Genomic DNA, 23,762 nt, shown 5'->3' on the forward strand with positions numbered 1-23,762 from the left:
CTTCTTTAAAACAATTCATGGTTGCTAGGACCCTACCAACCAGATGCTGAAATTGGAAATTTGAGAGCTGCTGAATAAAAAGCTAAATAATTCAAAAACCACAAATAATAAAAAATGACAACCAATGGTAAATTATCTCAGAATATCCCTCTCTACATCATATTAGCAGTTATTATCTTGTATTAGTATGAGTACGTTTATAAAGTGCCGAAATAATCTGAAGCGATTTGAGATGAAAAGACAGTTTTTTTGTTAAAGAAAAAAAACATCATTTGAAAAGAATACATTGCTAAAACCGGGGAGTAGACACATTCATGACTGTAAATAAAGATGCAAAAGGCTTTCTTTTTTCAGATAAAATACAATGTTAAAACATCAGGGGACATGAAGGGGGTTATTTACTAAAGTCCGGTCGGGCTTTTTGTGGCAAAACTGAAATTTTTCAGTTTTTTTTTTACTCAAATTTTTCAAGATTTATTAAAGCCCAATGCAACCAAAAACCTGAATCTGAAAAATCCACCATCTGAGACCTGCTGAGTTTGTTTATAAGTCAATGGGAGAGGTCCCTGTCCTATTTGGAATTTTCTGTGGTCTGCTCTGGAATTAGCCTGAAAATCTGACCTTTTGTGGGTTTTCTGGCAAAAATCGGAAAAATTCCAGCTTTTCGGGAAAAAGTCTGAAAAAAGTGAACAATTCGGGGAAAAAAACCTCATACGATTCGGGGTTTCGATTGAGTTTTACCCAAACTGATTAAATAAATAAGGTCAAATCATGGATTCTAGTTTGGTGGGGGTTTTTTTTTTTAAACTTTTTATTTATTTCTTCCACAATCCAGTCATATGATTCAACATTCAGGTCACAAGAGAAAATAGAGATTTACAAGTCAGAGAATATCTCAGGGGTTCATGACAAGTAGTAGTAATCAGATTGTGAAAGTATATAACAAAAGTCAAATACATTAGGAAAAAAGAAATAAAAGGAAGAAAGAAAGAAAGAAAGAAAGAAAGAAAGAAGAGAATGATAGAGGAAAATAGGGGGGGGGAGAGGGGGTAGGACTCTCGCCACTTGACATCGTACATCAATCAGATATATGAAAAATACACCACTTCAAGTTGTACCATCATGAAAAACATTATAAGAAGACAATCACGTTGCGTTTGCAGGCAAGCTTGATGGAACTCGTAAGTTCGTCTCAGTCCAGAGCATCCTTGGGTTCCAAATAGTAGTGTAATTGTCCATGTTATGTTGGATCATTGTTGTAAGCTTTTCCATAGAGGACACCCACCATATTTTGCGTTTAATTTCCGGGATTGTGGGTATACCTTCTTTCCATTTACGGGCAATAGCACATCTGGTAGCCAAGCATATATGGGAGCAGAGCTTAAATTCTTTCTTAGAGAGAGACGTGGACGGAAAGGTAAGAAGGGCAAGCCAAGGATCCGGTGCGATCCGTTTGTTAAAGCGGACCTGTCACCCTTACCCTTACATTTGTTCCTTGAATCAATTGCCTGTACAGGAAACCGGCGATCATTTTCATTTGCTGCTATTCTTTGTAGTTCCCGAGATATTCCCATTTAATGTTCTGCGCTGTCAATCAAATGTATTCAGCAACGCCTCTATGCCACGGGCATAGGGGCGTCTCCTTGTATTTGACGTCACCGCTCCTTCTCCTCTCCCCCTCCCAGTACAGATGAATAGTCTCGCGTAGTTTACAAGAGCACGCGCGCACGTGACTTATCCTCAGACGTGCTTGTGAGGCTTGAGACGTGCTTGTGTTTGTGTGCGCGCTATCTTGCTCATTGCGCTGCAGGTAAAACTTCATTTGTCGGGCACTCAAAGTTTTTCCAGAGCGCGTGACCGAGACTCTGTTTGTGAGCACAGAACTATGCGCGTCACTTCTTTTAATGCGCATGTGCGAGATTGCGCTAAAAATACCAACGTCATCGCTTGAGACGGAGGAGTAAAATGGCGCTTGGAGGAACAATATGGCGGCTTCCACCGCTTCGAAATACAACGGCGGTTTGGGGGAGAACGGCTTAGCGTACAAAGGTTCAGAATATGGCGTTTAACTTATTTACTGATGCGGATTTCATTACAGAGGTTTATTTTAGGTTGTTGAAAGGTGACAGGTCCCCTTTAAGGATATCACTCAAGAGAGCAAATATGTCTTTCCAAAGATTAGAAATTAGTGGGCATTCCCACCACATGTGCAGTTCATCTCCCAGTGCATCACAGCCTCTAAAGCAAGTAGGTTCAGGGAGGTATATAGGAGGTATATTCGGTTTAGCTTTACTGGGGTAAGGTACCAATCGTTTAGCAGCTTATAGGCATTTTCCTTGATAATGGTGTTAATGGAGGCTTTCCTAATATTGTCAAAGGCCACTTCCCATTGTGCCTTCTCTTGTACCTTATTAAGTCTCGTTTCCCATCTTTCCATATATTTATTTTTATCTGGAGTGAGGTGGGGTTTTTTTTATTAAAATAATCATAAGAATTTGGATTTTAGTAAATAAAGTAAATAAGACATTGCTAGTGGCAATATGTGGGTTGGCCCAAAAACCGTGGGTCAGGCAGATTCTGTCTGACATTCGCACATAATGTGGAGGTGGATTCCCCCTCTCTGTCTGTGACTTTCCTCTGACTGGTTAACCAGACCCCGGGTTAGGGTTGGGTGTGAGTTGACTAACAGTCGCTAGTTGCTTAGAATAAAATATCTGACAGAGGAGAGAGGCAAAGAGACACCAGACAAATAGATAACGTCAATGAAAACACCAGCCAAAACTCTTCCTTTTGTTAATGTCATAAAGACAATGTACAGGTAAGATATTGTTGGTAGAGACGAGCGAAAATTTTTGCTGGTTTTGTATCTGGTTTTGAAAATTAGACCTGGCAACCCTAATGCTGACCAGCAAGTAGTCAAGGAAGTTGTCAGGAGAAAGAACGAGGCTGCTCTGATGTTCTTCTGCTTAGGAATAAAATGAAAAAACGAAAATAATAAGTTGCTAGAAGAACTGCCTTAAAAATTATTTTTGGAAAGCATGTAGAGAATAAAGTTTTATGCTTGAATTTTGACAGAGGAAGAAGAGGAACAAATGACTATAAGCAAAATGGATTTTCGTTCTATGGCTGTAACAGTTGGATTAGCACCGCAAAATAAGAATATTCGGATGGGGATATTGGGAGAGGTCATAAGAAGGCATTTCTGGGCTATATGTAAAAACTAGAGAATTGGAGGAACGTAGCATGGATATTTTGAGACACGAAGATGTCAGGAACAATAAGGATTTTTCCAAAAAAAGATTAAAATATTATGTAATGAATAGGAGGGGCAACTAGGAGACTGAAAAGACAAAAGAAAACAATTTGAAAACTGCGTCAACAAGTTTTTTTTGTAAAATATGCAAAGAACAAGGGGGTCTGTAAATAGTTAAAGGTACAAGATGAAGAAGATGGGGTGAACAAGAAGAAAATAACTTGGGCAGACCAAAAGGAGTTCATGTCCATCTAGTGATATGTGTATGGGTTACATTGCGACTCAACACTTCAGGTCAGGGCCTTCGCTAAATGGAACATTCCCATAAAGGTGAAGTGCAACTATAACACTCAGGCTATTGTGCATGTAAAATAGAAAATGATTGGACGCCAGGAGGTTCTTATGGTGAACAAAAGACAATTTATTTGTACATGACAAATGACCTTAGGTTATAGGTAGATGTAAACATCATAGGCTAGAACAGGTTGGATGACACAGCTGAGGAATGTGACTGCCATGTAGTCAAGCAGTACATCAATTCCTTCAGGCAGATATACCTCAAAGTGGTCCTGATCCCACCCAATGGAGTGGTACGGAAGAAGGAGTCTAAGCCTGATGCCCTATCCACTGTGGTCCCTGCACTAAAGGCAATCTAGGAGCCTTGAGAAGCTACACCCTGCTACAGATCCTCAATGGAGCACAAAGCTGCTCTTACTATCTGTCCTCTCTATCTCACTCTCCTAGAGAGTCTATAACAGATATAACCTGAATCTAGCTAACCTCGTTCACTGGGTTCCCTGGTCCCCAACTTAATCACTAAAGGTTCAGGTCCCTTAAGGGCAGTGGCTTTACTGAGCCTTGGTGTACCCAGGCTCAATGGGAACATCCAGATCGTAAGGTCACCAGCAGCCAAAGAGGAAGCTCCACCCCTTTCCACACACTATATGGAAGTGTGGTAGGAAGTGGTCATTACACCTCTTGACCAATAACACTTGTTGTGTAAATATAACTAGATACATGGGCTTTTGAACATCAGAGCAGCCTCTTTCTTTCTCCTGACAACTTCCTTGACTACTTGGTGGTCAGACTGGTGGGAAACTGACCAGCAGGTGGCGCTGTTGTAACAAAATTCATTCATATTAACAGTATATGTATCCCTTTATATCTTGGAATTAAAAGAAAATAATTACTGGATGGGAATTAAAAAAGTACTCTCTCGTCCATTTTACATTCACTTATTTTAAAGGTTTACTTATCCTTTAAGAAACAAATTTACAATTGGTCCTCATTTTTTTTTTTTTTTTGTAGTTTTTTAATTACTTCATTTGTTCAGCGCCTTTCCAGTTTGTATCTGGTTCAAGCTATTCTTGCATCGGGCCAGTGGTTTGAAACGAATAAAGGAGACGGTCTGAATAGAAAGATAATATAAAGTAACAATAAATCCACAGACACAGAGAGCAATAGAGTTTTGGCAGTGCAGTCTGAATATTCTGATTATTAATCAGTCTTGCTGTATCGGCTTCTGGCAGATATTATTTGACTTGTGCTGTTTTGATCATTTATGACGATCCCTAAGCAGCCCAGACCACACTGAGCATGTGCACAGTCTTGGTCTTGCAAAGATGTATAACAAAGTTACAAGATGGTGACCCCCTGTGGCTACTTTGAAAGCATAAATCATTTGTTTGATTAGGCTTGTGCTGCGGTAAGTTCATGTTTATATTTAGTATACAAAATACAGCATTTCTAGCCTTATTCTATTTTACACTTTACTTACACTTTAATGAATTCCAAGACCACAACTGCATGTGCAATAAAAAATTACCTCTATAGTAAATTGAAAATTCAAACAAAATGAACATAATCACAAGGAAGGGAGGGAAAAAAAATAAAAAGTATCAACTTATTTTAATCTTGTGAGTGCTTTATTATAGTTGCTGAAATTTTGTCAACACATGATCCCCAGGTACAGCACAGAGCCAACATGAAGAACAGAGAATGTAGATGTATAGTCAATTTGAATTTATTCCCTAGGTGATAAGGCACATTCAGAGTGTAACAGCCATCAGTCTGTGTCATGAAATTACTACTACTGCTCATTATTACATACTTTTGCCAACAACCTCTTGAATAAAACAGAACTTTAAAAGATGGAACTGCTTTCTGGCAGGCTGTTGTTTCTCCTACTCAATGTAACTGAATGTGTCTCAGTGGGACATGGATTTTACTTTTGAGTGTTGTTCTGAGATCTACCAGGCAGCTGTTAGGGAGCGGCTATCTGGTTACCTTCCCATTGTTCTGTTGTTAGTAGGGATGCACAGAATCCAGGATTCGGACTTTTTCAGCAGGATTCGGATTCGGCTGAATCCTTCTGCCCGGCCAAACCGAATCCAAATTTGCATATTAGGGACGGAAGGGGAATCGAGTGACGTTTTGTCACAAAACACAATTTTAAGCGTTGAAATAAAGCCGAATTGATATTATATGAGTCTGTCTCCTGGATTGCTCCGATCAGCGCTCCGCAGCAAGTTTGTGTGTATAAAGACTTCAAGGACCATGTTTATCCGTTACCAGTGGAAAGAAGTGATTGGTTCATTTAGTTTCAGTGCTTCCAGGACAAATAGTAGCAGTGCTCAATGTTAACATTCCTTAAGTCCCAAAAGCAGATGTTACTAGTTTCATTACAAAAGGATATCATGATCGGATGCTAAGATCCTCCCTTCAGCGGACTTTCTCACATCCTGATTGGTTTAGGAGAGATTCTCAAGGATGATGGCAATACCTTGACCACCTCCTATGCAGGCCGATCCTACACCGTATTTGCCCCCACGGCGCCTAGAAACACAGGGTGTAATATAGGGGGGGAAATATTAAACATTTTTAAATTACGTAGAAAAAAAATTAGAAAAATATAAAGAAAAAATATTCAGAGAAATATTAAGTGAAGATTAACTTGAAGTTGGTTTTAATTTCCTGCGGTTACCAGCCCAATAATCTTTCTGCTCATAGTATTAAATAACATATCAGTTAAACAGCAAGCTGGGTACAGTATATACAGGTATGGGACCTGTTATCCAGAATGCTCGGGACATGGGGTTTTCCGGATAACAGATTTTCTGTAATATGGATCTTCATACCTTAAAAACTATAATTATCAACTTGGGAATAGAGTCTAGTAAACATTATGATAGCATGCTGGAGTCCTCTAGTGACCAAACAGAGGTACAACCATATATACTTAAATCATTTTCCAGAACATGCTTGTAAGTAAAAAAGTTTAGTTTATTACATCAATATTATAAAAAACATTATTAAAGAATCCCCTTATATCGCCTAACGCGTTTCATGCTTACCTAGCACTTCGTCATAGGCAATATCTAATCGTTAGGCCGTTTAAGGGGATTCTTTAATAATGTTTTTTTATAATATTGATGTAATAAACTAAACTTTTTTACTTACAAGCATGTTCTGGAAAATTATTTAAGTACATATTTTTATACCTTAAGTCTACTAGAAAATCAAATAAACATTAAATAAACCAAATAGGCTGGTTTTGCTTCCAATAAGGATTAATTATATCTTAGTTGGGATCAAGTACAAGCTATTGTTTTATTATTACACAGAAAAAGGAAATCATGTTTAAAATTCTGGATTATTTGACTATAATGGAGTCTACGGGAGACGGCCTTTCTGTAATTTGGATCATTCTGGATAACAGGTTTCTGGATCCCATACCTATAAATACATTTTAATTTAATTACAAAAAATACATAATGATAATAATGTAAAACCTTGCAGTGTTCTTCAGCTTTGTATAAGAATTAGAACCATTATACAGGTAAGAGAGCCATTATCTGGAAACCAGTTATCCACAAATTATGAGAAGGCTGTCTCCCATATTCTCCATTTTAATCAAATACTTCAAATTTTTAAAAAAAATTATTCCCTTTTTCTCTGTAATGAGAAAACAATACCTTGTATAGGTATGGGACCCGTTATCCAGAATGCTCAGGACCTGGGGTTGTCTGGATAACAGATCTTTCTGTAATTTGGATCTCCATACCTTAAGTCTACTAGAACATCATATAAATATTAAATAAACCCAATAGGCTGGTTTTGCTTCCAATAAGGATTAATTATATCTTAATTGGGATCAAGTACAATCTACTGTTTTATTATTACACAGAAAAAGGAAATCAATTTAAAAAAATCGGGATTATTTGATTATAATGGAGTCTATGGGAGACGCCATTTCCGTAATTCTGAGCTTTCTGGGTGGTATTTTAAGAACTTTTGCAATTTACATAATTTTTTTTCCCCAAGATATTAAGGGATACATGAAAGAAAGAGGCTGCTCTAATATTCTTCTGCTTAGGAAAGATTTGAGAAAGGTTTCTAATTTTATTCCTAAGCAGAAGAACATCAGAGCAGCCTCTTTCTTTCTCCTGACAACTTCCTTGACTACTTGCTGGTCAGACTGGTGGGAAACTGACCAGCAGGTGGCGCTGTTGTAACAAAATTCATTCATATTAACAGCACATGTATCTCCCTTAATATCTTGGAATTTTAAGAAAATAAATAATGAATGTAAATTACAAAAGTGCTTAGAATAGCCTCTCATCAATTTTACATTCACTTACCTTAAAGGTTTACTTATCCTTTAAATTACATTTTTAGTAGACTTAAGGTTTAGAGAACTAAATCACAGAAAGATCTCCTATACAGAAAAGCCCAGGTCCCAAGTATTCTGGATGACACATCCCATTCCTGTAATACAATAGTGCCCACAGCCACGGGGCAGTAAAAACAATACGTACTTCAGTTCATGTGTCAGATGGGAAATGATTCGAGATCCGGATGCTGCCAGGGGATGTCCGAGGGCAATGGCCCCACCACTAACATTTGTCTTCTCGCGATCAAGGCCCAGGGCTTTCTCCACAGCCAGGTACTGAGCAGCAAAAGCCTCATTTACCTATTTAGATAATATGTTTAAATGTAACACCCAGTCAGGGAAACAAAGCAGGTTTCTAAATTCAAGTATTAAAGCGATATGGTCATATCTCTACAGTCAGTATCACTAATAAAAGAGGGATGCGCTATTACTATTTAAAAAAAAACATTGCTGAGCTAGTATTATTTACTAGAGCATGGAGAGAATGTTTTCTCATTCACACAGAGGTGGCACAGTCTATAGGCTGTAATATTCTTTCCTGCCTTCCGTTAAATAGACATTTAAATAAAACAGAATAGAAAGAACAATGGTTGTTCAACTTCAACTACTTTTTCCAGTTTAGTTGTTTTCAGATAGTTTACCAGAAATAAATTGATTAACTCCATATGCTCTATGTATATAATTCATGTGATTTAGTTGTATAATCACATTTACTTTACAGTGCTACGCAATATGTTGGCGCTATATAAATACATGTTAATAATAATAATAATAATAATAGATAGATAGATAGATAGATGATAGATAGATGGTGAGAGAGAGAGAAGAGAGGAGATGAGAGAGAAGAGAGAGAGAGAGAGAGAGAGAGAGAGAGAGAGAGAGATAGATAGATAGATGATAGATAGATAGATAGATAGATAGATAGATGATACATAGAGATAGACAGAGATAGATACACAGATAGATGATAGATATAATTAGATGATAGATAGATAGATAGATAGATAGATATAATTAGATGATAGATAGATGATAGATATAATTAGATGATAGATAGATAGATAGATAGATAGATATAATTAGATGATAGATAGATAGATAGATAGATATAATTAGATGATAGATAGATAGATAGATATAATTAGATGATAGATAGATAGATAGATAGATAGATAGATAGATATAATTAGATGATAGATAGATAGATAGATATAATTAGATGATAGATAGATAGATAGATATAATTAGATGATAGATAGATAGATATAATTAGATGATAGATAGATAGATAGATATAATTAGATGATAGATAGATAGATAGATAGATAGATAGAGATAGATAGATAGAATTAGATGATAGATAGATAGATAGATATAATTAGATGATAGATAGATAGATAGATATAATTAATGATAATAGATAGATAGATAGATAGATAGATAAATTAGATGATAGATAGATAGATAGTAGATAGATAGATATAGATGATAGATAGATAGATAGATAGATAGATAGATAGAGATAGATAGATAGATGAATTAGATGATAGATAGATAGATATAATTAGATGATAGATAGATAGATAGATAGATAGATAGATAGTATAATAGATGATAATAGATAGATAGATAGATAGATATAATTAGATGATAGATAGATAGATAATAGATGATAGATAATAGATGATAGATAGATAGATAGATATATTAGATGATAGATAGATAGATAGATATAATTAGATAGATAGATAGATAGATAGATAATTAGATGATAGATAGATAGATATAATTAGATGATAGATAGATAGATAGATAGATATAATTAGATGATAGATAGATAGATAGATAGATAGATAGATAGATATAATTAGATGATAGATAGATAGATATAATTAGATGATAGATAGATAGATAGATATAATTAGATGATAGATAGATAGATAGATATAATTAGATGATAGATAGATAGATAGATATAATTAGATGATAGATAGATAGATAGATATAATTAGATGATAGATAGATAGATAGATAGATAGATAGATAGAGATAGATAGATAGATAGAATTAGATGATAGATAGATAGATATAATTAGATGATAGATAGATAGATAGATATAATTAGATGATAGATAGATAGATAGATAGATAATTAGATGATGATAGATAGATAGATAGATAATAGATATAATTAGATGATAGATAGATAGATGATAGATAGATAGATAGATAAAGATATAGATAGATAGAATTAGATGATAGATAGATAGATATATTAGATGATAGATAGATAGATAGATAGATAGATAGATAGAATAATAGATGAAGATAGATAGATATATTAGATGTAGATAGATAGATATAATTAGTTGATAGATAGATAGATATAGATAGATATAGATGATAGATAGATAGATAGATATAATTAGATAGATAGATAGATATAATAGATAGATAGATAGATAGATAGATAGATATAATTAGATGATAGATAGATAGATAGATAGATAGATAGATAGAGATAGATAGATAGATAGAATTAGATGATAGATAGATAGATAGATATAATTAGATGATAGATAGATAGATAGATATAATTAGATGATAGATAGATAGATAGATAGATATAATTAGATGATAGATAGATAGATAGATAGATAGATAGATATAATTAGATGATAGATAGATAGATAGATAGATAGATAGATAGATAGAGATAGATAGATAGATAGAATTAGATGATAGATAGATAGATATAATTAGATGATAGATAGATAGATAGATAGATAGATAGATAGATATAATTAGATGATAGATAGATAGATATAATTAGATGATAGATAGATAGATATAATTAGATGATAGATAGATAGATAGATAGATAGATAGATAGATAGATAGATAGATAGATAGATAGATAGATAGATAGATAGATAGATAGATAGATATAATTAGATGATAGATAGATAGATAGATAGATATAATTAGATGATAGATAGATAGATATAATTAGATGATAGATAGATAGATATAATTAGATGATAGATAGATAGATAGATAGATAGAATTAGATGATAGATAGATAGATATAATTAGATGATAGATAGATAGATAGATAGATATAATTAGATGATAGATAGGGAGAGAGAGATAGACACACACATTTTCTATTTGCCTAAACTTTTCTACAGTTGTGATAAAATTGTCCAGCATTTAGGTGTTTTACCTCTACAAGGTCCATGTCTTGGAGAGTTAATCCTGATTTCTTCAGGGCTTCAGTGATGGCAGGGACCGGCCCTTTAAAATAAAAGGCAAGAGTTAATGCGCTAGAGGATTTTTCAGACGAGAGCTGCTTTCATATTGTGCAGTAAATTTGCTTATATGATATAGAATTAAACGTTCATTAAAAATATCCAATTAACATAATCGAAGAAATCCACATTAGCATGGATTCTAGACCCTATATGGAAGTAAATCTATGCCATTAACATGCCAGTTTGTTGAGCCGACTTTGGCACATGTTCAAATACCTCGGGCAGCTCTCTTTTACCCAGTCATCACAGACTTTTTGAATAAGATACATTCCTTACCAAAGCCCATAATGTTGGGGTCACATCCAGACACATGATAAGCCACTATTCTCACAAGTGGGGTGAGATTGTGCTTGGAAATTGCTTCTTCACTAGCCAATAACACAACACCAGCTCCATCACATATTCCCTATACATAAATACATAAAGTGGTATTTTACACAGAGTATTTATGGGTCAGGAGGTAAATTGGAAAGGAATTAAGATTAGCGCTGAACCTAAAATGTGGCCACATACTGAACAATATAGTTGGCCAGTTTCAGAAACAAGCTGGTCTTTGCTACATCTACCTTTAAGGGGAACTATTGCGAAAATTAAAAATTAATATAAGCTTCAGCATACTGAAATAAGAAACTTTCTATAAACAATCAATTAAAAATTCTGCATTGTTTCTGAAATAATCAAGTTTATCTTCACTATTCCTCTCTCAGCATCTGTTTCTCTTCATTCTCTCTTCATGCAGCAGTTGGGTGTCAGATATTCATTGACAGTTAGATCCAATATATCTTATAGGGGGGCTCCTTTTGCCTAGAAGATGTATTAGAGCTCACTCTATTAAACTCACCAGACTTCATGTCTCTCTACATGAAGGATTTGTGCAAAAGGCAGTTATTTTGTTACATTTTGTTTGTACTGGAATCAGTTATTTGAGTGAGCTCTAATACATCTGCTAGGCAAAAGGAGCCCCCCTATAAGATATATTGGATCTAACTGTCAATGAATATCTGACACCCAACTGCTGCATGAAGAGAGTAAAAAATATTCTGAGAGAGGAATAGTGAAGATAAACTTGATTATTTCAGAAACAATGCAGAATTGATTGTATTTAGAAAGTTTCTTATTTCAGTATGAGAGAGCTTATATTTCCGCAATAGTTCCCCTTTAAGTGTCCAAATTAAAAACATGAAATTCAAAATGGTTTCTTACCGATGCGTTTCCTGCAGTCACCATTCCATCCTTCTTGAACACAGGAGGGAGCTTGGCCATCTGTTCTAGTGTAGTCTGCGGCCTGGGGTGCTCATCCTGTTCCATTTTGATAGGGCCTTTCCTTGATTTTAGTTCAATAGGAGCCATCTCAGCAGCAAAATATCCAGAATCCTGAGCTGTGGAGAGCACAATCAAGAGTCAACCGGCCCAATTGCTCTGAGAATGTTAAGCTTCCAGCAGATGTTGTGAAGATGAATTCAGAAGACTGATACAGAGTCGTTAGTACTTTGAATTAAACTATTAAAAGAGAACTAAACCCTAAAAATGAATATGGCTAAAATTTACATATTTTATAAACTGCAGGAGGCTAAAGTTTGAGCTTGTCAATAGCAGCAATGATCCAGGACTTCAAACTTGTCACAGGGGGTCACCATCTTGGAAAGTGTCTGTGACACTCACATGCTCAGTGGGCTCTGATTGGCTGTTGAGAAGCTAAGCTTAGGGCTCGTCACTAATTATCCAGCAGAAAATGAGCTTCCCTGGCTGTAATATAAGCTGATGCTACAGGTTTGCTGATTATTCAATTCTGATGCTAATTGCACTGGTTTCTGTGCTGCCATGTAGTAATTATGTGTATTAATTACTAATCAGCCTTATATTGTGACATTTCTATTCTATGTGTACTGTATATTGTGAGTGGCTCCCTAAGCTCAGTAAGTGACAGCAGCACAGAGCATGTGCAGTGAATCAGCAGAAAAGAAGATGGGGAGCTACTGGGGCATCTTTGGAGACACAGATCGTTACTGCTAAAGGGCTGTGGTTGCCTTGGGCTGGTACAGAAGCACAAAACATCATGTACAACATTTTTACCTACTTCTTTAGTTCTCCTTTAATAGGTAGATGGACCAAGTGGTTCTTCTCTGCTGTGGATCAACAGTAAAATCACTAAAGGAGCTAAAAAACGTACCGGCTTTCCATCTCTGCTGCGTCTGAAAGGCGTATTTGTCACAGTCTTCCCTGGTGATGCCATATTTCGCCCCTAGATTCTCAGCAGTGATTGCCATGGGGATCTTGATGTGAGAGTCGGTTAGCGCAGCCCACAAAATGTCTTCCATCTAAAATAAAAAATAAATTATGCTTTAATTCTAGATAGTCGAAAATACCCAATGCAACTAAACAAATTCTTAATGGAGAGACTTCACTATTGTATAAATGGAATTGCGCAACGGCTCCCCATAGCTCATCATCATATAATTAATGATCCCTTCTATTATTTTTCTTCAAACACTTTTTTTCAGTTGAGTTGTTTTCAGATTGTTAACCATAAACCTTTTTCAATGGTTTTTCATCTTTTATTTTTTAATGGGGTTGTTCACCTTCAAACACTTTTTTTTCAGTTCAGTTGGTTTCAGACAGATCACCAGAAACAGACTTTTTCCAATGACTTTATGTTTTCTATTTGTGACAGTTTTACTAATATTGAAGTGTAAAGTTTCATATTTCACCTTCTAAAGCAGCTCTGGGAGGCTGGGTTGCAGACTCTTTAAAGGGGTTGTTCACCTTTGAATCCACTTTTAGTATGATGTAGAGAGTTAGTGAATTCTAACAATTCACAATTGAACTGAAAAAAAGTATTTAAAGGTGAACAACCCCTTTAATCTTTAAATAGGACAACAACAGCCTGCAAGATCAGTTTCGGCCATTTATTTGGAGTTGACAGAGTACTTAATCAGCATGACCGATAGGTAACTTTTAATGTACATTCATATTTTAAAAAGTAGGTTTTTTAGTGTCAGTATCACTTTAAATAATCTAGATTAAAGTAAAGGGACATTGTTACCTTTAAAGGAGAAGCAAAGGCCCTGGGCTGGTGCTCCTATCAGCAGAAAACTGCACCGGTCCGAGGGGTCGTTTCAGCGAGCACCATGGAGCCATAGGCTTCTTTATACTTCTTTCTTCTAATTTCATGGGGCAGCCGCATGCGCAGTAGTGCGAAAAGTCAAGACTTCGAAGAAGTCGTTATTTTGTTCTATAGCGCATGTGTCTGCCCAGGAAATTTTTAAGAAAGAAGAAGCTGGAAGAGGATCGCTTGCTGAAATAACCCCCGGACAGGTGCAGTTTTCTTCTGATAGGAGCACTGGCCCGGAGAGTGAGGAAAGTATTTACAATCACTTGAGGGCAGGGTCGCCATCAAGGGGGCACAAGTGTACAGGGCCTGGGCCTGAAGGGGGCCCAGGCTGAAGCCGTGCCGCCTCCTTCCAAAGACCCGAACAGCCAAAATGTGGAAGTGCCGGAAAAGCCGTAGTCCCGAAACGGTGAAAAGACCCGAAGTCACGAAAACAGCCGAAATTGAAGTCCTGAAGCGCCGAAAAGACCTGAACCCACGAAAATATCCGAAATTGAAGTCCTGAATCGCCGAAAAGACCCAAAGTCACCAAAGGAGGCGAAATATAAGTCCTGAAGCGGCAAAAAGACCCAGAGTCCCGAAAATAGCCGAAATTGAAGTCTTGAAGCGGCAAAAAGACCCGAAGCCACGAAAATAGACTAAATTGAAGGGATCAGTAATTATATGATGATGAGCTATGGGGAGCTGCTGCGCAATTCCATTCATACAATAGCGAAGTCTCTCCATTAAGAATTCGGTTAGTTGCGTTGGGTAACCTGAAGCGGCAAAAAGACCCGAAGTGACAAAAACAGCCGGAATTGAAGTCCTGAAGCAGAGAAAATACCCGTGGTCACGAAAGGGGGCGAAGTTGAAGTCCTGAAGCCACGACTTCAATTCCTATGAACACCAATGTGTGTTTTTTTTTTAATCCCCTGGTCACCAATGTATTATTTTAATACTCTATAGGCCCCTGCCACCAATGTTTTTTTTTACAAAATATTCTTTGGGGCCCCAATTTTTTTAAACTTGTAAGGGGGGCCCTGGCACCAATGCTTTTTAAAAACATTTTTATGGGGGTCCCTGGCGCCAATATTTTTTTTTAACTTATTGTGGGGCCCTGGTTCCCAAAAGGTTTTTATAACTTGTGTGTGTGGGGGGGGATCACCTTTTTGAGCGCTGATCTCTGTGTGGTCTTTTAACTGTGATGTGGAGTGGGCGGGATCTGGGATATTGTATGGGGCCCTGGGATTTCTAAATGCAGCCCTGCTTCTTGGTGTCTAACTTTTTGGCACCCACAATTAAATATAACTTTCATTCTCCTTTAACAGCTACCTTTGCCATATAAGATCCAAGCAATCTAGTCAATAAACGCACCTTAATGTCTGCTCCCAGCTTGGTACCAAAGCGGATGTTCCGAACAGCGTAGGGTGCTTGGCTCATGCTCTCTGATCCTCCACACATCACAATCTCTGATTCTCTGAGGCCGATTTCCTGAGAAATAAGAAAAATGCACATAGTCTTTATTAGTAAAGTTCTTTCCTTTACTACAGGATGTCTATTCCCAATGTTCACTGTAGAACCTGCCTTGAAATGAGCTGCCCAGAATCAGTGTTCCAAATTCAGTTTCCAGTTACCCCTAAAGCAACTACATTATAAATAAAAATGTTCCCTCACCAAGAAGCAAATATTATGTCGTTTTCCAGTATCTCTCGCTACAGGGCTTTACCTCTGCTTGCCAACTAGGGATGCACCGAATCCACTATTTTGGATTTGGCCGAACCCCCGAATCCTTTGCGAAAGATTCGGCCGAATACCTAACCGAATCCTAATTTGCATATGCAATTAGGGGTGGGAAGGGGAAAACATTTTTTATTTCCTTGTTTTGTGACAAAAAGTCACGTGAGTTCCCTCCCACCCCTAATTTACATATGCAGATTATGATTTGATTTGGCCAGACAGAAGGATTCGGACGAATGCAAATCCTGCTGAAAAAGGCTGAATCCCGAACCAAAGACTGGATTTGGTGCATCCCTATTGCCAACACTAGCCTATTCCACCCACCACTGATTAGATCAATCATTTTGTGACATTGCTTTGAGTTTTATCTCCAAGACATTTCCCCAGAACAGCCTCCAGAGACCATCTGAACACTCCGTGTGCAGGTTTGTACATTAGGGATGGTTCACCTTTAAGTTAACTTTTAGGGGCAGATTTATCAAAGGTCGAGGGGAATTTTTTAGTTGAAAAAATTCGAATTTCGTGCTATTTTTGTGTACTTCGACTAGGGAATAGTGCAAATTTGATTTGAATTTGCAAAAAATTCTAAAATCGAAACTTATCATGTACAGTTTCTTTAAAAATTTGACTTCGAACATTCGCCATCTAAAATCTCCTAGAACTTATTTGGAGTCAATTGGTGGACTTTGAATAGATTGATTGAATAGAATTCGATCGAATGCGCTATTCCTTCGATTCGGCCGAACATGGACCTATTCGATCGAAAACTGACCTATTGGACCCAAAAAAAGACTTTGGCTTTATTTCAGTTGGTCTTTATGAATTCGAAGTTTTTTCAATTTGAGATTCGACCCTTGATAAATCTGCCCCTTAGTGTGTTATAGAATGGCCAATTCTAACCAACTTTTCAATTGGTCTTCATTATTTATTTTTTGTAGTTTTTTTTAATTATTTTTTTTTTTAATTATTTGCCGCCTTCTTCTAAATCTTTCCAGCTTTCAAATGGGCTTCACTGACCCCATCCTACAACAAATGCTCTGTAAGGCTACTTTTGTGATCACAACCTCATTGCACCCCCACCTAATGGTTTTAAAAATTAGTGGTGAGCACAACTTTATCTTGTCTGTAAGGCTACAAATGTTTTGTTATTGCTACTTTTTATTACTCATGTTTCTATTCAGGCCTCTCCTATTCATATTCCGGTTGCTTATTCCATTCAGTGCATGGTTGCTAGGGTAATTTGGAGCCTAGCAACCAGATTGTTGAAATGCAAACTGGAGAGCTGCTGAATAAAAGCTAAATAACTCAAAAATCACAAATAGTAAAAAAATGCGAATTGTCTTAGAATATCACTCTCTACATCAAATTAAAAGTGAATTCAAAGTTGAACAACCACAGCACCATGAAAAAGTTCTTCTGCATATAAAGGTGTTATTTCATGACCTCAGTGAAACAGATATAATATGTGCTATTGTACCTGACATCCATTGACAATTGACTGGAATCCAGACCCACAGAGCCGGTTAACTGTAAGCGCTGGTACAGGGATCGGAACACCTGCCCGCAGACCCACGTGCCTGGCCAGGTAGATGGCATCGGAAGCGGTCTGGAAATCAAATCAAATATTGCTATAAATTAGTAAAATCTGTGCTCATCCATATGCTAGACCAGAGAGTATTTTTAAATAAATATATATGTTACTGGGATTTATGTGCTTGATGGCACGGGTATATTGGGATGTAGAGACCAACATATATCAAATTATATATATATATATATATATATATATATATATATATATATATATATATATATATATATATATATATATATATATATATATATATATATATATATATATATATATATATATCTATCTATATCCGGAATGCTCGGGACCTAGGGTTTCTCGGATAACAGATCTTGGATCTTCTAGAAACTCATTTAAACATGAAATAAACCCAATAGGCTGGTTTTTGCCTCCAATAAGGATCAATTATATCTTAGTTGAGATCAAGTACAAGCTACTGTTTTATTATTACACAGAAAAAGGAAATCATTTGTAAAAATTTGGATTATTTTATTATAATGGAGTCTATGGGAGACGGCCTTTCCGTAATTTGGAGCCTTCTGGATAACAGGTTTCCAGATAACGGATCCCATGCCTGTATAGTGTATATATTATATATATAGTACCTGAGCAACGTTGCCAAATATGACGCTATCCACAACCTCAGGGGACACCTTCCCGGCTGCAAGTGCGGCCTTCGCTGCAATCTCACCCAGATCAGTCGCTGTGTGGTCTTTTAACAGCCCCCCATATGTCCCGAAGGGGGTTCTTTTGGCGCCAACAATAAAAATTCCTAGAAAAAAAAAAAAAATCGGAAGTCATAGGCATAAATCATACTGGAGCATCCTCATTCATTAACTCTCATGTTTACATTTCATATATTAACCCTGCGTATTCCATTCTTGAGTAATACAGACTATAGTCTTTCCTGCTGTCCTTACATATAGCCAATATTTTTCATGCTGCATGACTTCTTATTCAACAGCCCTTTAGCAGTAAAGATCTGTGTCTCCAAAGATGCCCCAGTAGCTCCCCATCTTCTTTTCTGCTGATTCACTGCACATGCTCTGTGCTGCTGTCACTTACTGAGCTTAGGGAGCCACTCACAATATACAGTACACATAGAATAGAAATGTCACAATATAAGGCTGATTAGTAATTAATACACATAATTACTACATGGCAGCACAGAAACCAGTGCAATTAGCATCAGAATTTAATAATCAGCAAACCTGTAGCATCAGCTTATATTACAGCCAGGGAAGCTCATTTTCTGCTGGATAATTAGTGACGAGCCCTAAGCTTAGCTTCTCAACAGCCAATCAGAGCCCACTGAGCATGTGAGTGTCACAGACACTTTCCAAGATGGTGACCCCCTGTGACAAGTTTGAAGTCCTGGATCATTGCTGCTATTGACAAGCTCAAACTTTAGCCTTGTGCAATAAGTTCACTATATAAAATATGCCATTTTTAGCCACATTAATTTTTAGGGTTTAGTTCTCCTTTAACAGGGAAACAGCAATGGAAGCAGGTTTCACACTAAGTGGGTGTCCTTGGCAGAAAATCACAGCACATGGTGTACTAATTATATGAATAGTGAAGGAGTGAACACATCCAATTTGGGGCTCGCCCTGACGAGGTATGGGATCTGTTATTCGGAAACCCGCCTCCAATACAGATTAATTATATCTCAGTTGGAATCCAGTACAGGTATGGTGTCCGTCATCCGGAAACCGTTTATCCAGAAAGCTCCAAATTATGGAAAGGCCGTCTCCCCATTGACTCCATTTTATCCAAATAATCCAAATTTTGAAAAATGATTTCCTTTTTCTGTGTAATAATAAAACAGTCGCTTGTACTTGATCCCAACTAAGATATAATTAATCCTTATTGGAAGCAAAACCAGGCTATTGGGTTTATTTAATGTTTACATGATTTTCTAGTAGACTTATGGTATGAAGATATTAATTATGGAAAGATACGATATTCGGAAAGCCCCAGATCCCGAGCATTCTGGATAACAGGTCCCATACCTGTACTTTAAGTTCCCCTGCAGTCAATTTAAATGTGTTTCCCGCAGGGGAGTGCAGGAAGAAGCGCAATCCATTCTACTTAAGGGGCCTGTACTACCGTGGACGCCTGTTAAATGCAACATTCTGCGTCCCCCCTGTGTTTGAAGCTTGCATGCGTCCTTGTGAGCAAAGCCCGATTTCGTCCTGAGATCCACTGCAATGAAACACATTATGGGGCAGAATTATCAAGGGTCGAAGTGAAAATTTGAATTTTTAAATTCGAATTTTGAGGTAATTTTAGTGTTCTTCGACTAGGGAATAGTCCAAATTCGAATTGAATTTGAAAAAAAATCGAAAATTCTAATATCATGTATTGTCTCTTTAAAAATGTGACTATTCACCATCTAAAACCTGCGGAATTGCTGTTTTAGCCTATGGGGGACCTCCTAGAACCTATTTGGAGTCAGTTGGTGGACTTTGAAAAATCAATTTTTTTTTGGAAAATAATTTGATTCGAATTTGATCGAATACGATCCGAATTTCAATCAAACGATCGAATACAGCCTATTCACCCGAAGTTAAAAAAATTCTATTTTTTTTTTTTTTATAGATTTCTGTTGGTCTTTTTTATTCGAATTTCAAGGTGATGGGAGTTTAAAAAAAATCCCATCACCTCAAAATTCGACCCTTGATAAATCTGCCCCTTAGTGGCAGATTTATCAAGGGTCGAATTTCAAATTCATGCAAGTTTTTTTTTTAAACTCCCTTAAATTCAAATGTATTCAAAATTCGACTGGGGGAAATTTATTAATAAAATCAAATTATTAAAATTCAAACTAATTTAAACAACCTGAAAACTCTAATCGAATAAATTCGATTTGAGTTTTTTTCTCTGAAAAAAAAAAAAAAACTCGAATGTCAGGAAGGCTGCAAACATCTCCAAATTGATCCCTGGACATCTCCCATTGACTTAAACAGGATATCGGCAGGTTTTAGGCGGCGAATAGTCTAATTTGAATTCTTAAAGGGCCAGAGTATGATAAATTTTGAAAATCGTATTCAGATTTTTTAATAAAACTCTAATCAAGTTTGGATAATTCCCTAGTCGAATTTAACAGTTTTGACCATAAACAAAATTCGAAAATTCTAATTTTTAATTCTGCCCCTAAAACCGACCACAGGGTAATGAAGGGAAAATTGCCCCTTGGAGTGTTTTTAAAACTTTGCACAGATATTGATTTATGGGGCATCAAAAATGTGTATATTCTCATAAGGATTTACTTGGAATTCCTGCAACATAACACTGGTCTGCACTCACACACTTATCAGTAGGGATGCACCGAATCCACTATATTGGATTCGGCCGAACCCCCGAATCCTTTGCGAATGATTCGGCCAAACCCCCGAATCCTTTGCGAAAGATTCGGCCGAATACCGAACTGAATCCGAATTTGCATATGCAAATTAGGGTGGGAAGGGGAAACATTTTTTACTTCCTTGTTTTCTAACAAAAAGTCACGTGATTTCCCTTCCTGTCCCTAATTTGCATATGCATATTCGGTTCGGCTGGGCAGAAGGATTCAGCCGAATCCGAATGCCACTTTTTATTACTCATCTTTCTATTCAGGCCTCTGCTATTCATATTCAAGTCTCATTCAAATCAATGCATGGTTGCTCGGGTCATTTGGACCCTAGCAACCAGATGGCTGAAATTGCAAACTGGAGAGCTGCTGAATAAAAAAAATAAAAAGCTCAATAACTCAAAAACCACAACTAATAAAAAATGAAAACCAATTGCAAATTGTCTTAGAATATTACTCTCTATACCATCCTAAGTTAGAGGTGGACAACCCTTTAAGTTAGATTTCACTATTTTATAGAATTGCCAATGCTAAGTAGGGATGGGCGAATTTGACCCGTTTCATTTTGCGGCGAAATGTCGCCGACGCCCATTAAAGTCTATGGGCGTCAAAAAATGACTTTATGTGTTTCTGAGAGAACCCCCAGAATAGTCTAATATCTATGTACTTAGTATATCTATGTATTTAAAGAGATTCTGTCATGATTTTTATGATGTAGTTTTTATTGCTAAATGACACTGTTTACACTGCAAATAATTCACTCTACAATATAAAATGTCATTCCTGAACCAACAAGTGTATTTAGTTGTAATATTGGTGTGTAGGTGCATCTCAGGTCATTTTGCCTGGTCATGTGCTTTCAGAAAGAGCCAGCACTTTAGGATGGAACTGCTTTCTGGCAGGCTGTTGTTTTTCCTACTCAATGTAACTGAATGTGTCTCAGTGGGACCTGGATTTTACTATTGAGTGTTGTTCTTAGATCTACCAGGCAGCCGTTATCTTGTGTTAGGGAGCTGCTATCTGGTTACCTTCCCATTGTTCTGTTATTAGGCTGCTGGGGAAGAAAGGGAGGGGGTGATATCACTCCAACTTACAGTACAGCAGTAAAGAGTGAAGTTTATCAGAGCACAAGTCACATGACTGAGGGCAACTGGGAAACTGACAATATGTCTAGCGGAGCCCCATGTCAGATTTCAAAATTAAATATAAAAAAATTCTGTTTGCGCTTTTGAGAAATGGATTTCAGTGCAGAATTCTGCTGGAGCAGCACTATTAACTGATGTGTTTTGAGAAAAAAACATGTTTTCCCATGACAGTATCCCTTTAAATGTCACATGGGTGAGTATCACATACCTCTGAGCCAACAGGTATCAGCAGTGCGTTTCACTCATCAGTGGACTTACTTGGCTACAGGCGATGGTGAGAGAATAACGGCGATTGAGGTCAGGGCCAGCCTTAGGCCTATTGGACCAATTGGGGCCTATTGGACCAATTGGGCCCAATAGGGCCCCGCACCTCTGGGGGCCCCGCACCACAGGGCAGCACAGATAATATTTTCCTCAGCACATGATGCTGCCTGGCCTGCCCCCAACTTTGAGAGTCCAGCCCATCCCCAAATCCATAGGTCCAGCCCACCCCCAACTCTGATAAGCCAGCCTATCCCCCAACTCCATAGGTCTAGCCTGCCCCCAACTCTCATAGGCCCAGCTTTCCTCCAACCTTGATAGGCCCTTCCTGCCCCCAATCCAACCAAGCCTGCTCCCAAGCTGAATCGGCCCAGCCTGCCCCAAACTAATTGGCCCAGTCCACTCTCCTATTTCCTCCCTCTCTCTCTTACCCTGTGTGCCCCTATTATGTGTCCCTATTTCATCCCTCTCACTCTCTTACCTTGTCTACCCCTTTCCTTTCTATTTTGTGCCTGTATGCCCTTATTTTCCTAAATACTTGGTGTGTCAGTAGCCAGCAACACTTTGTCTAGGGGCCCTGCCAACATGGTCCCAATTGGGCCCCACATTTGATAGGATCAGCCCTGATTGAGGTATAGGTGTGCCGATACTACACAATGATCCAAATGATGTAGTAAATGCACAGAGCACCACTGAACCACACAGAGCACCATTGTATCACACAGAGCTGCTGAGCCTTCCATACACTGCAACTGACTGACAGATAGGATTATGGATCAGGATTAGGATTATGGGGTGGAGGAGGCCATTGGCTGCACAGGTAGGTAGCCATGGGGTGAGGGAGGGTCTTAGGGGAAAATATTGTCTGGTTTGGGGCAGAGAGGGACAGTGTTAGAGAGAGTAAGTACAGCAGCCCATACTGTTGTTTTGGGGAGACCTTACACTTTTCCTTGGTGACACACACACTGCTGATTTAAAGCCTATGGAGCCCTCCAGCAGCTGCCAACCCTGTGCCCAAATAATGGACGTCTGCCTGTTGTACATGGCCAGTTGTAGTGTAAGCAGCAGGTGAAGCACACAGGCAGCCATATGTATGTAGGGGCAGCCATATGTATGTAGGAGCAACCTTACCTCTAAGCAGGGCCATTGTGACTTCTTCCTGTCACACTCACAAGGGAAGGTCACACAGCATCAACCCACACTGCTCACCTTCCCACTGCTACAGCCACGCCCCGAGACCGCCTTCTCTCCTAAATACGGAGACGAGTTCCTACCCCGTCCCGCCCACTCCCCTTCCATATACAACATTGCCTCACTCCTTGCTCCGCCCACTTCACCTTATAGAGGCG

At 37.7% G+C, this 23,762-nt stretch overlaps 1 protein-coding gene across 2 annotated transcripts; it reads right to left on the reverse strand.

Annotated features, from left to right (window-relative positions):
- Positions 1 to 5,159: 5,159 nt before the first annotated feature.
- Positions 5,160 to 23,699, reverse strand: acaa2.S (acetyl-CoA acyltransferase 2 S homeolog). Of its 2 annotated transcripts, none has more exons than XM_041580638.1 (10): positions 23,545 to 23,699; positions 18,261 to 18,427; positions 17,542 to 17,670; positions 15,702 to 15,818; positions 13,410 to 13,557; positions 12,443 to 12,618; positions 11,516 to 11,645; positions 11,152 to 11,222; positions 8,071 to 8,225; positions 5,160 to 6,088 (listed from the first exon to the last, which is right to left on the reverse strand). In XM_041580638.1, the coding sequence occupies exons 1-10, from the start codon at positions 23,558 to 23,560 to the stop codon at positions 6,004 to 6,006; spliced, it is 1,194 nt and encodes a 397-aa protein (XP_041436572.1). In that variant the 5' UTR covers positions 23,561 to 23,699; the 3' UTR covers positions 5,160 to 6,003. The 2 variants fall into 2 exon arrangements, with proteins under 2 accessions (XP_041436572.1, XP_041436571.1); XM_041580637.1 differs by lacking the exon at positions 23,545 to 23,699 and adding an exon at positions 19,765 to 19,865.
- Positions 23,700 to 23,762: the final 63 nt, after the last annotated feature.

The sequence above is a fragment of the Xenopus laevis genome, chromosome 1S (genome assembly GCF_017654675.1).
Source record: "Xenopus laevis strain J_2021 chromosome 1S, Xenopus_laevis_v10.1, whole genome shotgun sequence".
Taxonomy (NCBI): Eukaryota; Metazoa; Chordata; class Amphibia; order Anura; family Pipidae; genus Xenopus; species Xenopus laevis.

What these genes read in the sequence shown, in the direction of transcription:
- acaa2.S (XM_041580637.1), bottom strand. Translation starts at nt 19,789, where the DNA reads ATGTTGCATTTAACAGGCGTCCACG. An exon ending in CAATTGTCAATGGATGTCAG is followed by an intron (nt 15,819 to 17,541) that starts GTACAATAGCAC and finishes CTTATTTCTCAG; the next exon opens with GAAATCGGCCTCAGAGAATC. An exon ending in AAGACATGGACCTTGTAGAG is followed by an intron (nt 8,226 to 11,151) that starts GTAAAACACCTA and finishes TTATCTAAATAG; the next exon opens with GTAAATGAGGCTTTTGCTGC.